The 13,065-nt window shown below is 46.0% G+C and overlaps 1 protein-coding gene across 3 annotated transcripts in view; it reads right to left on the reverse strand.

The window, feature by feature from the left end:
* CLPB (ClpB family mitochondrial disaggregase) overlaps positions 1 to 13,065 on the reverse strand; it is a 138,801-nt gene that overhangs the window by 63,171 nt on the left and 62,565 nt on the right. For all 3 annotated transcript variants that reach the window (XM_068988823.1, XM_068988822.1, XM_068988821.1), the window contains one exon: positions 2,600 to 2,728. In XM_068988823.1, the coding sequence (XP_068844924.1) occupies positions 2,600 to 2,728 (129 nt within the window). The remainder of the gene's footprint in view (positions 1 to 2,599; positions 2,729 to 13,065) is intronic.

Raw genomic sequence — 13,065 nt, forward strand, 5'->3', positions numbered from 1 at the left:
GGGATTCAAACCCAGGCTGCCCTGACTCTAAAGCCCGTTTATTACTCAATGCTGCCTCTTAAGGGGTCAGAGAACCTCCCACATCACCAGACTACTGCTGCTGCTGCCTGGACCTCCCCCAGGTCTCATGTAGGGACTGCTGATCAGTGGGCGAGTGCGGCTGCCCCCTCTAGCTCCAACCCTCTAAGATCTGGGGGCCCTAAATCCTTGTGGACTAAGCAATTTTAAGAACAAGAGTTGTGTGTGGATCCCATGAGCACAGGCTGGCCCCATGTCTAGGACTGCTTTGGGCTCACAGAGAAAGTCTCTAAGGTGCTGCAGCAAAGCCAGTGGCAAATACAGGCTGAAAGAGGTGGACAGTCAGGAAATCAGGGGCTGCCCTCCCTGAAACCTTCTGGAGGTCAGCTGAGGTCAGAAACTTTGGAAATGTTACTGGCAAGAGCCCCTAGGACAAGGGAACAGGATCCTGCCTCTCGGTTGGCTGGTCACACACACAAGCAGACCAAGAGAGGTCAAGGGGGGAGGGAGGTCAGAAGTTGGCAAGCCTGCAGGCCCTGAGGGATGGCCACTTGTTTAGGTCGGAAAGGGAGAAATCAGTGGGTTAATGGTTTTGGCCCTTGAGGCTGGGAGGCTAGGGCAGGGGGTATAAATGGATTCTGGGTAAAAAGGCAGGTGGGTGAAGTGTAAAGGTGGGGGCTAAGGGCATCTGTTCCAAGTCAACAGGCAGGAACCATGGCCCTGGAACGGCTCAAATGGCCAGCCTTGGCCTGGGGGGTAAGGGTGGGGTGTTTCATAAAAGGCCAGCCTTCTTCATTTTAAAGGTGTTCGATCTGCAAGGCTGGGGAGAGGGACTCTTTGTAGAATGAGTTCCTTGTCCATTTAGGGGCTGATGGGAAGTGGAGAATGTAAACCACTGGACAATAGCTGGGGGTATTGATTGATTTTAAGGCACAGCAGAGAGAAGCCCCATAGTGAACGTTCTAATTCTTAGCTACAAATGTCTCTCATTGGAGAGCTTTCCAAAGGACAAAGTGAGTAGCATGTTGCTTGGGGACGTTTTCTAAGTCTCTGCTCCTGTAAACAGTGAGTTCTTGCTCCAAAAGCACCAGTCATCCTAGATGCTGTCACCATATCCGTGAGCAGCGCTGCCCCTTGCAGTGTTCTTTCCCAGACCAAGGTGCGCACTGGCTGCACTGGGGCAGGTCCCTTGTAGGCTGGGGCTGTGGGCCAGGCCTGGGTCTTAAGTCAGTGTGACTGTGGCAGATGGAAGGTGGTAGGACTTGAGGGTTACTGGGAAACCCTTCCAGTCCAATCACAAACACTAGAAGATGATATGGGGACACTGGGCTAGAGAGGCAAAGATTCTGGGGCTGAAAGTACTTTCTTTGAAGACGGGGTTTTGAAATAGTGATTGACTGCAGAGGACAGCTGGCAGAAGATACAGAGAAGAAAATCACACCTACTTAAAACAATCTATTTAAACCAGTCACAGCAGAATTAAAATGGAATGGGCTCCCAGGGAGGAAGGAGGGTTCCCTCAGTCTCTGAGAGAATCCAAAGAAAGACCAGCCAGCTGGCTGCTGGAGAGGTTTCTGCCAAGAGGAGAGAGGGCGGGCAATCAGGTAAACTGGAGGACTTCCAAAGATTCTTCGAGCTCCCAGGTTCTATGAAGAATGACCACTGACAAGGAATGCCTTGGTGTCCAGGCCCAAGAGAGGGTCCTTAAACCTTCAAGAAGTGCAGTGAGGGCATGAACAGGAAGTCAGTGCTATAGTGCCATACCAACTCAGGCGCCTGGGCACCATGCATCCCGGCAGGATGCTCTCCTCACTCTCCCAAGGAGAGGCTCGAGTAAGATGAGGCCAAGTGACTGCCTGGGAGGCCTCTAGCAGGTACCAGATCTGGACAGGACCAGACCAGCCTGAGTATGGGGATGGTATGTATTATCCCTCCAATACATCAGTGCTCTCCAAAAGAAGGGCAGTCAAACATTTGATGAAGATTTATTGAGTGTTTACTGTGTTTCAGGCGCTAGAATGAATCACCCATAGTTCTCGCCCTCAGGGAGCTCAGAGTCAAATTAGGGAACAGGCTACTGAACACACACACAAAATTCAAGATTGCAACAAGTGCAACCATGGAAAAAGAATAGGGTGCAATGAACCGGAGTAATGGAAGAGGACTGATTTAGACTAGGGTGGTGGTGGCAGTGGGGGGATCAAGGTGGATGTCTTTTGAGTCTGGGGTTAGTGGAGATTTGCAGGCTCTCCCCCCTTGGTCCACAAGTCCTGCTCTGGAGGACACGGGGTAGAAGAGAGGATACTACTGGGGGACGCAACTAGCAAAACTCAGAGCATGAATGTTCAGGCAGGGTGGCATGGTACACCACACAACCGTAGGTGAAGCACACACTCCAGCCACATGAGGCTGAATCCCACATGCACGTGGCCACTGTCACAGAGTACGAGCACCTTTGAGGCTTTCCAGCTCTGGGGGGCAATAAGGCTTTGGGGAAGCTTGGCATTTCTGGAGGAGAGAGGTGGCTAAGTCCACGCTTCCTGACAACCAAGCCCTCCGCCCCACTCACCCATGCTCTCACCTCCATCAAGCAGCTCCTTGACGGTCCGGTAGTCATCAGCGAGGACAGCATAGTGTAGGGCTGTGCAACCCTTGAAGCTGGCGCGGTTGTTCAGCCGGTTGTTGAAGTCATCCTCTCGGGTGACCAGGACTAGGGGGACAGCAACACAAACCCTTTCATTAGAAACAAATGCCAAGAGCCACCAATCTCACTTTCTTCCTCTTGGCATTTTTATTCCTTCATTCACTCATCTACTTCCTTACTAAACAAATGATGGCACCTACTATGTGCCTGGCCATCTGTGCTGGGAAAGAGGAAGTGAAACAGAGCCCGGTTAATTCCACAAAGGTTTACTGACATCTATTATGTGATAGGATTCGTTTGGGGACATAGAAATGAATCAGATATGGTCCCTGACCTAACCTGACAAAGGAGGCAGACAATAAACTGATGTTTACAGTATTGCCTGAGATAAATGCTATTATATAACAGGATGATATAAAAAGCCAGAAGGGAGCTTAGCTCAATTTGGGCATGAAGAAAGGATCTCAAAAGATGAGAGTCTTGAAGGGTGAAGAAAAGCAGGCAAGGGCAAGACAGAGGACAAGTCAGGAGGCAGACAGAGGCTGTTCTTAGCAGAACAGTAACATGCCTCCTCTGTGCTCTGAAGATGTTTACAATCTAATACTTAATATTTTGTAAAGGATTTTTAAATTTATAAAAGCCATTAAGAATTTGAAACTACAGGAAAATATAAAGGAGAAAAAGCATGATTATCTCAGCAACTTGAGAAATGGCATTTAATATTCTGGTATATGTAGAAGATACCTGCATATATATCCTACATGTATATCATACAAATTTGGAATCTACTATATTGCAATTTTGTAATCTGCTTTTTTTCCCTTAATAAATGTACTGTGAGCATTTTTTGAAGGCTAAGGGAACAAGTATTGCATGTGTCAAAGAACCAAAAACCCCTAGGCTCACTCAAGTGTTATTATTAGTGACTCTCTCTCTCTCTAAATTGACACAAAAGAACCTAAAACCAGTTGCCTCACTTTACGGGACCCTCTGGGTTAGTGATCACACACGTCCCTGTTCATCGGGGTAGTCATGACTTATGCTTGCTGTCCTCAACAGTCCCAGTATGGACAATATTTGGAAGGCTACCTAAATTCTGGGGCCTTTCCTTAGGAACTAAGACCCTATAGAATAATATCTATCCTGCGAAGGTGATGGGGTTTCTTTCTGCCTCATGTAGAAATTGTCAGAGTACTTGCCTTATGTTCCTTCCTGAGCTTAGTTCACTGGAGGTGGAATTTGGGTCCTACCTACTTGTACCTGCTCCTTCCTGAGTCCACTGCACAGAGCCTGCAGAGGGCAGGCTCCTCCTACCTCCTACTGGATAAACACATGTAATTCAGTCAAGAGAGAACCTTGCCTGTGTAGTCAAAAGCACCAGACAATTCTTAAGCCATTCTTTCCCAAGATGTCTTGGAATGGAGTTTATGCACTTCCTCCTCCTACAAAACTGAACTTCCTATTGAAAAGTCACTCAAAGCCAGAAGACTGTCATGATTCTTCCTAAACCTAGAGATATCACCTAGATCACTTCATGGCAAATAGATGGGAAACAATGGAAACAGTGACAGACTATTTTCTTGGGCTCCAAAATCACTGCAGATGGTGACCACAGCCATGAAATTAAAAGATGCTTGCTCCTTGGAAGAAAAATGACGACAAACCTACACAGTGTATTAAAAAGCAGAGACATTACTTCACCAACAAAGGTCCATCTAGTTAAAGTCATGATTTTTCCAGTAGTCACATATGGATATGAGAGTTGGACCATAAAGAAGGCTGAGTGCCTAGGAATTGATGCCTTTGAACCGTGGTGTTGGAGAAGACTCCTGAGAATCTCTTGGACTGCAAAGAGATCAAACCACTCAATCCTAAAGGAAATCAATCCTGAATATTCATTGGAAGGACTGATGCTGAAGCTCCAATAGCAAAGAGCTGGACACAAATGAACAACTGAACAACAACAACAACTGACCTTCTCTGCTCTTTGGCTGACACGGTCACTTCACACAATCTATATAATTCTTCCCCTAACTACTTTATACAGTGCTTGTTGCTTAGCCTTCAATCATGTTTGACTCCTTATGACCCCATGGACTGTAGCCCACCAGGCTCCTCTGTCCATGGGACTCTCCAGAGAAGAACACTAGAGTGGGTTGTCATTTTCTTCTCCAGGGGATCTTCCCAATCCAGGGATTGAACCTGGGTCTCCTGCACTGCAGGCGGATTCTTTACTGACTGAGCCACCAGGAAAACAGGCATTATAATTCTCGTTTTATAGATGAGAAAGCTAAAGTACAGAGGTCATACAGCTAATAAGTGGTTGCATGAGGATTAGAGCCCAGGTCTAATCTGAGTCCTCATGTTATTTCCCCATCACATCATGCTTTCACTCTCATTTTGCAAATGAAGGAATCAGAGCCCAGATGTTCTGGTCCTAGCCTTGGCTTACACTCTCTCTTCTTTCCCTGCTCAAGTGAAGGTGCCAGCATACTCTCTAGGGAACCTGCCCTAACAGAGATCGGCCTGAGGTTTGTAGATAACACCCAGATAAGATGGCTTAGGTGGTAGTATTTCAAATGTTTGGTCAAAATGAAGTTGTTGGAGTGTGTAACTGGAGAACAGACCACACTTTCCTCTGGTCTGGTGAATCGGTGGTCCATCAGCTCTTCTGCACCAGTCAGAGGCTCTCCCAACTGACGACCGCCACCCCTGGAGTGTTACCTGACCTTTCCTGGAGTAGGGTAAACAGGAAGAAGGCCTCTGATTAGCTAATATATATGTTCAATGTGCAATGGTATCTGCATGTTTCTCATGCAGGACCTAACTCAAAGATTAACTCAAACTCTTAGTTGAGAACAGTCTTATCAAATCATGGTCAGGGATTTTGTTTCCAGCCTACTGCAGATTAGAAGGCTGGGAAGAAGGTTTCAGAATCAAGTATGTGGATTACAGTCCAGAGCTCACCAGGCAGGGAGGGAAAATAACAGTACAACACAAACCTGAAAGAGGAAGCCAGAGAACACAGCCCCCAGAGCCAGCAGGTACCACTGAACTGCCACCCAGGACATTGACTGCTAGCTACAATGATGGACATGAGGAAAGGTGACAGTTGGTTCAAGAAAGCAGGAAGGGGATAACCCATTTTACAAAGAAAAGATAGCATCCATTCAAAATGTATCCTTAATGAACACCATGCATGGTGGAAACTTCTGGAGATATACTAATGAAGAAGACACCCTTCTTGACTCTAAAAAGTTAACATGTGATGCAAGAATCAGACCACTGAATGGACAAATCGTAAGTGTGAGACAGAGTTATACATGGGATACTTACCATAAAAAGCACAAGAGCTCAAAGGGCACAGCTGGGCTATTTGGTTCAGGGACAAACATCAGCATAGTGGCAGTGTCACAGACCAGCTAATATGGAATGTCCATGAAGAGAGCCCCTGCTCCCCTCTGAGGTCTCATCTCTCACCATCCCCTTCCTAATGCTCTTTCTAGCCTCTGAGATTCTGCAAACACTATTCCACTGCCTGGACCATTTCCCTCTGTCTCTCCTTCAGTTGACTAATTTCAATTCACTTTCAGGCCTCTGATTAAAAGTCACTTCCTCCAGTGATTCTTGCTAAGTTTGAGGTAGTTATTCCTCCCAAGAGATTCCCTAGCACTTCAGGCATCTCCCAATTACAGTATATATTACCCATTCCATTGCAATCACCTGATTACCTATGTTACCCACTAGACCAAAAGCACAATGAGGAAAGGAAGTGTGACTGTCTTCCCCACAGTTATACCCCCAGTGTCTGGCCATAAATATATGCTTGACAAACACTTGTTGAATCAGAAAATGCATACATAATACATAATTAAGGTCCTACTATTACCTTGTTTTGGAATAATAATAATACCACCAGCCAACAGGATTTAATGGAGGAAGGAGAGTATAGCTGTTAAGTAAGTGAGCTCTGGAGCCAGATCACTTGTGTTTGGGTCCCAGTTCTCACTTTACTGACTGTGTAATCTTGGGTAACTTACTTAACCTCTCTGTGCCAAGTTTCTTTACCTGTAAGTACAGATGATTAACATGTTCTCTCATGGGATATCATAAGGATTAAATGAGACACTGTGAGTAAAGGGGCTTGGAACAGGACCTAAGAGTACCTCTTAGCCACTGTCAGTTATTATCCTTACTGTCTAGTCTTGTGCTTCCAAAAGTGTACTCTCTCTACAATAAAAGGTCTGGGAATTTCTGCATATACTTTTCCCCTCCAAAAGGCACAGCTCTGAGTAAGAACCATCTATTTAATTTGGGGTTGTTGTTTAGTTGCTATGTCTTTTGTGACTGCATGGACTGTAGCCCACCAGGCTCCTCTGTCCATGGGATTTCCCAGGCAAGAACATTAGAGTGGGATACCATTTCCTTCTCTAGGGGATCTTCCTGACCTAGGGATCAAACCCACATCTCCTGCATTGGCAGGTAGATTCTTTACCACTGAGCCACCAGAGAAGCCCTAATTTGGTTATTATTCAGCAGTTTTACGTTTGGCAGCCTCTCTACCCACCCCCTGTTAAAACCCTGCAGCACTGGTGTTCCATGGAACACTCTGGAACTGAACAGTGCATAACAACATGTAAAGCATTCCCTTTACTTATTTACTTCAGAATGACCCTGTGAGGTGGAAGTTCACTCTCCCCATTTTACAGATGGGGAAGCTGAAATAGAGCAAGGTGCCACAGCCAGTCAGTGGTGGAACTAGGACCCTGTCCAGGTCAGCTAGACCCTTTTGTGTTCTTAGCAGTAAGTCACCCAGTTTTAGAAGCCCTGTCCCAGGAGATCTTACTGAAACCTCCAGATCATTAGATCTCTGTCAGAAAAAAAAAGTGTCTAAAGGTGGGAAAGAGGAGGTGTGTGCAGCATACACCCTCATATTCTTACTTGCTCTCGTGGAGAAAGCGGAAGCAAACCCACAGAAGCTAAAGTGACTCATTCAGGGCCAGCTCACCAGCTGGCCACCACGGTGGTCTTTTGAGACCCAGTGTGTACAGCTGGTCCTCAGCCAGTGAACCATCCCCTTCCCAACAAAGACATTCACCAGCCCATCTCCAGCACAGGGGGAGATGGGCTCAAGCTCCTGCTTCCCCTCCAGACCAGCCATCCCTGTCCCTTCACCCCTGAGGCCACAGAGAGAATGACACAGCATTACTTTGTCATCCTTCTGAGGCTGCAAAGTCTGTGCTGGGGTGCTGTGGCCAGGGTCAGCCTGAGAGCCGTGGCAGGTGTGCAGCTGATGTATACACAGCAGGATTTCCTGCACTCAGCAGTGTCAAGGAGTCAGGAGAGGTGAAAGGGGTCCCCGAAGCCCTCCCTATAGCCTGGCCACTAGCCAGCACTGCTGAAACTGCAAAACAAAACAAGACAACGCCCTCTTGCCCCCAAATCACTGCCTCACATGATGAGAAACAGTAATTGAAGGTAAAGGACTCACATAGTCCTGAATCTTAGCTCTGCTACTTACTAAGGTCTTCTACCTGTAAAATGGCATGACAAGCAATAATTTGAATAATAAATGAGAATCAAATCTGATAACAGATTTTAAAAAATATTACCATAAACATTTAGTAATGCTGCTTCCTCCCCCGGGGTTGGCACTGGGGATACAAAAGTGAATCACACATGGTTCTTGTCCTCACATTGCTAAGTCTATTGGAGGAGACTCTGAAAAAAACTAAGTGAGGCAAAATGAGTGGTCTCCCAGTAACAAAAGCTTTATTATCATTGCCTTGTGCGGAGGAAAGGCAACCCTAGCTAACAATCTCTTCTCAAGCTCAGGCTCTACGTGCCACACCCAGGAACTTGTGTCATCTACTGCCATGGAGTGCTTTTAAAAATAGGAGCATGTCTCCATGAGGGGGAACCATTACGACTCACCTGATGAACATGAGGAGAACCCTTACATCTGTGCAGCACTTAAGGGTTTAGAGAGCGCTTCAAGGCAATTGTCCTCTCACCCCAGGTCAGCCTAAGACAGACAGGTCAAGTACTATTCTATTGAACAGAGGAGACAGAGGTAAAGGTTGGGCCTGCCCAACTCAGATGACTAATCGGTCCTGAGCTGGCCTGGCTCCATCTTCCATATTGCACAGCTTCTGCCAGTGCCCACATGCTCAATCCTCACATACCCCAGCATCAGCCCACCTGATATGAAGCTCAGGGACTAAGCTAAGTTCTTATGGAGAGTCTCCAGGAGGAAGCCTCTGGGCTCTCAGCTTCCTTCCCATGAGGTGTTGTGTATCTACTACCTTGCTAAATCCTCACTCTTCCTGCATCACCAAGCTGCCTCCTCAGCTTCTGAGGGCACTGTTGGCTCTGCCTCTGGTGCTTGTCTTTAGCCAGGGGATGGGTCAAGAGGGGGACTCCTTTCGCTGGATCACTGTCCCTGGGGTAGGCAAGGCTTTATTTTCTTGCCCAGCCTGGATGGCCCTCCTTCCTCTCTAAGCCCTCCCTGTTCTTCAAAGTCCAATTCAAGGCCTCATCTTCCAGGAGGTCCTGTCCCCCAGCTCTGCTCTGGAAGCTTGTCAAGCTGATTGTGTGTATCTATTTACCACTTGTTTGTTTATTGTCTACAACACTTTGTGTAATACCTTTTTGTGTTATAATTTCCCTTCTGACTCCCCAGTTTCCTCATGGATGACAGAAACTAGTTCATAACATTTTCTATATGTATCCCACCCAGCATCACTTCAGTACTTCACGCAGCTTCAGCCATGAGCACAGAGGTGCCCCCATTCACCCCCTGCCCTGGAGCATGCCACCACTGAGCACCTCAGCACAGTGAGTGTTATGAGAGGCATGTGTGCACACAGTCTGATGGCAGCAAAGATGGACACATGGCAGGCGACTTGGGGAAGAATCTCCCCAGATAGAAACTGTCTGGAGGACGAGGTAGAGAAGAGCATTCCAGGAAAGGAAGTAGTGTTTGCAAATGACAGTGGGTGAAATTGCATTACCTGTCTGTACAAGAAACTGGTCCTCCAATGAACCTGGAATGCTGAATGAAGGCGGGTGGAGCCATGGGCTCAGATGAGGTTGCCCAGGCAGAGGCCTGACCCTGAAAGGGGTTTGGACTCTGTCCTGAAAGCTACAGGCAGGCAACAGTTTTTGTTGACAAATTAAGCAGCATGAGGAACAGCAAGAACAAAAGACCAGGAGAAAAGTGAATTGGATTTAAAAACGGTTTTCACTAACACTTGCTATGTATTTCAATCTTTCCATGTCCCAGATTCCTTATTTTTAAAGTGAAGAGGTTTTCTCACATCCATGGCTCATCAACTTTAGTGGCATGAGAATCACGTGGGTATCTCTGAGGGCCCTTCCCATTCTAATTCTCAGGGATGGAGGCCGGAGGAGCTACCCGCCGCCAGAGGCCAGGGGCAGCAGCCAGGAGGAGCAACCCCACGCCCGAGGTCAGGGGCAGCGGCGGAGAGGAGCAACCCCACGTCCAAGGAGCGGCGGCCGCGCTGGTGCAGGAGGGCCGAGAGGAGCTACTTCAAGTTCAGGGTCAGGAGGGGTGGCAGTGAGGAGATATCCCTCTTCTAAGGTAAGGAGCAGTGGCTGTGCTTTGCTGGAGCAGCCGTGAAGAGATACCCCATGTCCAAGGTAAGAGAAACCCAAGTAAGATGGTAGGTGTTGCAAGAGGGCATCAGAGGGCAGACACACTGAAACCATAATCACAAGAAAGATGCAAGGCTGGCCAGACCCATCCCATTTCCAAATGCCTGATCCCGCTCTAGGGAAGCCAAGGATGTCTGGGCACCAGAATGTTTTCCCCAAATCCCATGTGTAGAAAGTTAAAGCAAAGACCCCTAAGACACCAAGTCTTGGGATACTGGAGACCTCTAATGTCTCACTCAAATTTCCTCTCCCTGCCAAAATCCAACTTAAATTAGGTCTTCCTGTACCATATACTCTAGTCTGTTTCCTTGTTTATCCAGCAAAGTATTGCATACTTTCCATGGGCTGGGCCATGGCAATAAAGAGGCCCTGCCCTGAAGAGCTTATAAATGCTGCAAATAACACTGAAAGAATCTCTTACGAAGTATCGCTGAAAGGGAAGAGTTCAGAATACTGAGCTGGAAAGACCTGGATTCTAAACCTGGTGATGCTGGAAAATTATTCCAGACCTCTGAGCTTCAAATTTCTCCCTGATAAAATGGGAGCACTGATATTTATAAATTGTATTGCTGTGAATATTGAAATGATGTGATACAGTGAGGGGCACAGGAAATGACTATACCTAGGAAACGGTACAAACTAACATGGAATTTTCAAACTAACATAACCTCCCCTGTTCTGTAACCTGTAATATATCCACATTCCCCTGTTGACTTTCAGAGGTTCTCCTACCTGGTCCTAATGTCTCTAAATAAACTGTTAACTCCTCCCTTCCTGCTAGTGAGAACTCCCCACCGCCATGAAAGGATCCTACCATGAATCCTCAGTAGGCAGCACTGTATCAGAAAGAGCATAAAGATCAGAGTCAGTCAGACTGGTAAGCAAAACTCACTGTACGACTTTGATCAGATTAACATCTCTGAGAATCTGTTTTCTCATCTGCAAGATAGAAATCATCACCCTACCTCACAAGACTGAACAGCAAAACCAATTTAAAAATGGAAAAAGAACCTGAGAAGGTATTTCTCCAAAGAAGATATACAAATGGCCTAAAAGCACATGAAAAGATGCTCAACATCATCAGCCATCAGGGAAATGCAAATCAAAACCATGAGACACCACATCACATCCACTAGAAAGGTTAAAGCAAAAAAGACAGGCAATAACAAGTGCTGCTGAGGACGTGGAGAACCTGGACCCCTCCTGCATGACTGATGGGAATGTAAAATTGGTGCTGTAACTTTGGAAAACAGTCTCGTAGTTCCTCAAAAGGCTAAGTATTGAGTTACTATATGAGCCAGCAATCCTAGATATACACCCAAGAAAATAAAAAACACTATGTCCACACAAAACTTGTACAAAAACATTCACAGCAGCATTATTCATGATAGTCAAAAGTCAAAAGAACCAAAATGTCTCTCAATTGATAAGTGGATAAACTAAATGTGGTATAGCCATCAATAGAATATTATTCAGCTATGAAAAGGAATGAAGTATTGATACATGCTACAACATGGACGAACCCTGAAAACAAGTCAAAAAGAATTCAGCCACAAAAGATCACATATTGTATGATTCCATTTATATGAACTGTAAATCTATGGAAACAGAAAGTAGATTAGTGGTTGTCTAGAGCTAGAGAGAGTTAAGAGTAGTGGAGAATGACTGATAACGGGTATGAGGTTTCTTTATGGGGCGAATGAAAAATGTTCTAAAATTGTGGTAAGAGCAGCACAGTTCTTGTGAATATACTATAAACCACAGAATTACACACTTTAAACGAGTAAACTATGTGGTATGTAAATTAAATCTCAATAAAGCTGTTCTATTAAAAAGTGTAAGGAACTGAGCACATTGCCCAGCATGTACTAAGGTGCAATACATGGTAATACATTTATTATTGTGCGCTTTCCTCTTCTTTTTAAAAAATCTACGTATTTATTTGCCACATTTAGTTTTGGTTGCACTAGGTCTTTGCTGCTGTGAGGGCTTTCTCTTGCTGCGGCAAGCAGTGGCTGTTCTTCCTTGTGGTGCTCAGGCTTCTCTTGTTGCAGGGAACAGCCTCTAGGGTATACGGGCTTCAGCAGCTGAAGCACATGTGCTCAGTAGTTGCAGCTCACAGGCTCTAGAGCACGGGCTCAGCAGTTGTGGCGCACAGGTTTAGCTGTTCCACAGCATGTAGGATCTTCTCAGATCAGGGATCGAACCCATGTCTCTTGCACTGGCAAGTGGATTCTTAACTACTGTACCACCAGTAAAGTCCCCCTTTCCTCTTTCTGATGTCACTCTAACCATGGCCAGAACCACCTCTTATGGTAACACTGTAGGACAGGTCAGGCTCATTGTAGAGAGCCCATTTTATACTTAGTGGAGGGTAACAGGTGAGTTCTGAAGGCTAATATCCCAGGACTAAGAGTCATGTGTGTGTGTTTAAAACTCAGAGTAATAAGAAAATAATGGCCTCCATTTACTGAGCACTTACTATGTGCCAGGTGCTGTGTGAGGAACTTTACAACTATCTTCCTTGAGAGAATCACACTGGGCTGTTATTATTCTTATTTAGTAAAAGAAGTTGGCACTTAGAGAGGTTATGTAGCTTATTTCTGGCCATGGTGGCAGTCAATAACCAAGCTAGTTTGTTAACCTCCAAGGCTTTTACTCTCTTCTCCATGTGATACCACAGCTTCACTATTTCTTCCTTTTGTTTATCTACGTTTTACCCATTC

This window comes from Capricornis sumatraensis, chromosome 16, assembly GCF_032405125.1.
Source record: "Capricornis sumatraensis isolate serow.1 chromosome 16, serow.2, whole genome shotgun sequence".
Taxonomy (NCBI): domain Eukaryota; kingdom Metazoa; phylum Chordata; class Mammalia; order Artiodactyla; family Bovidae; genus Capricornis; species Capricornis sumatraensis.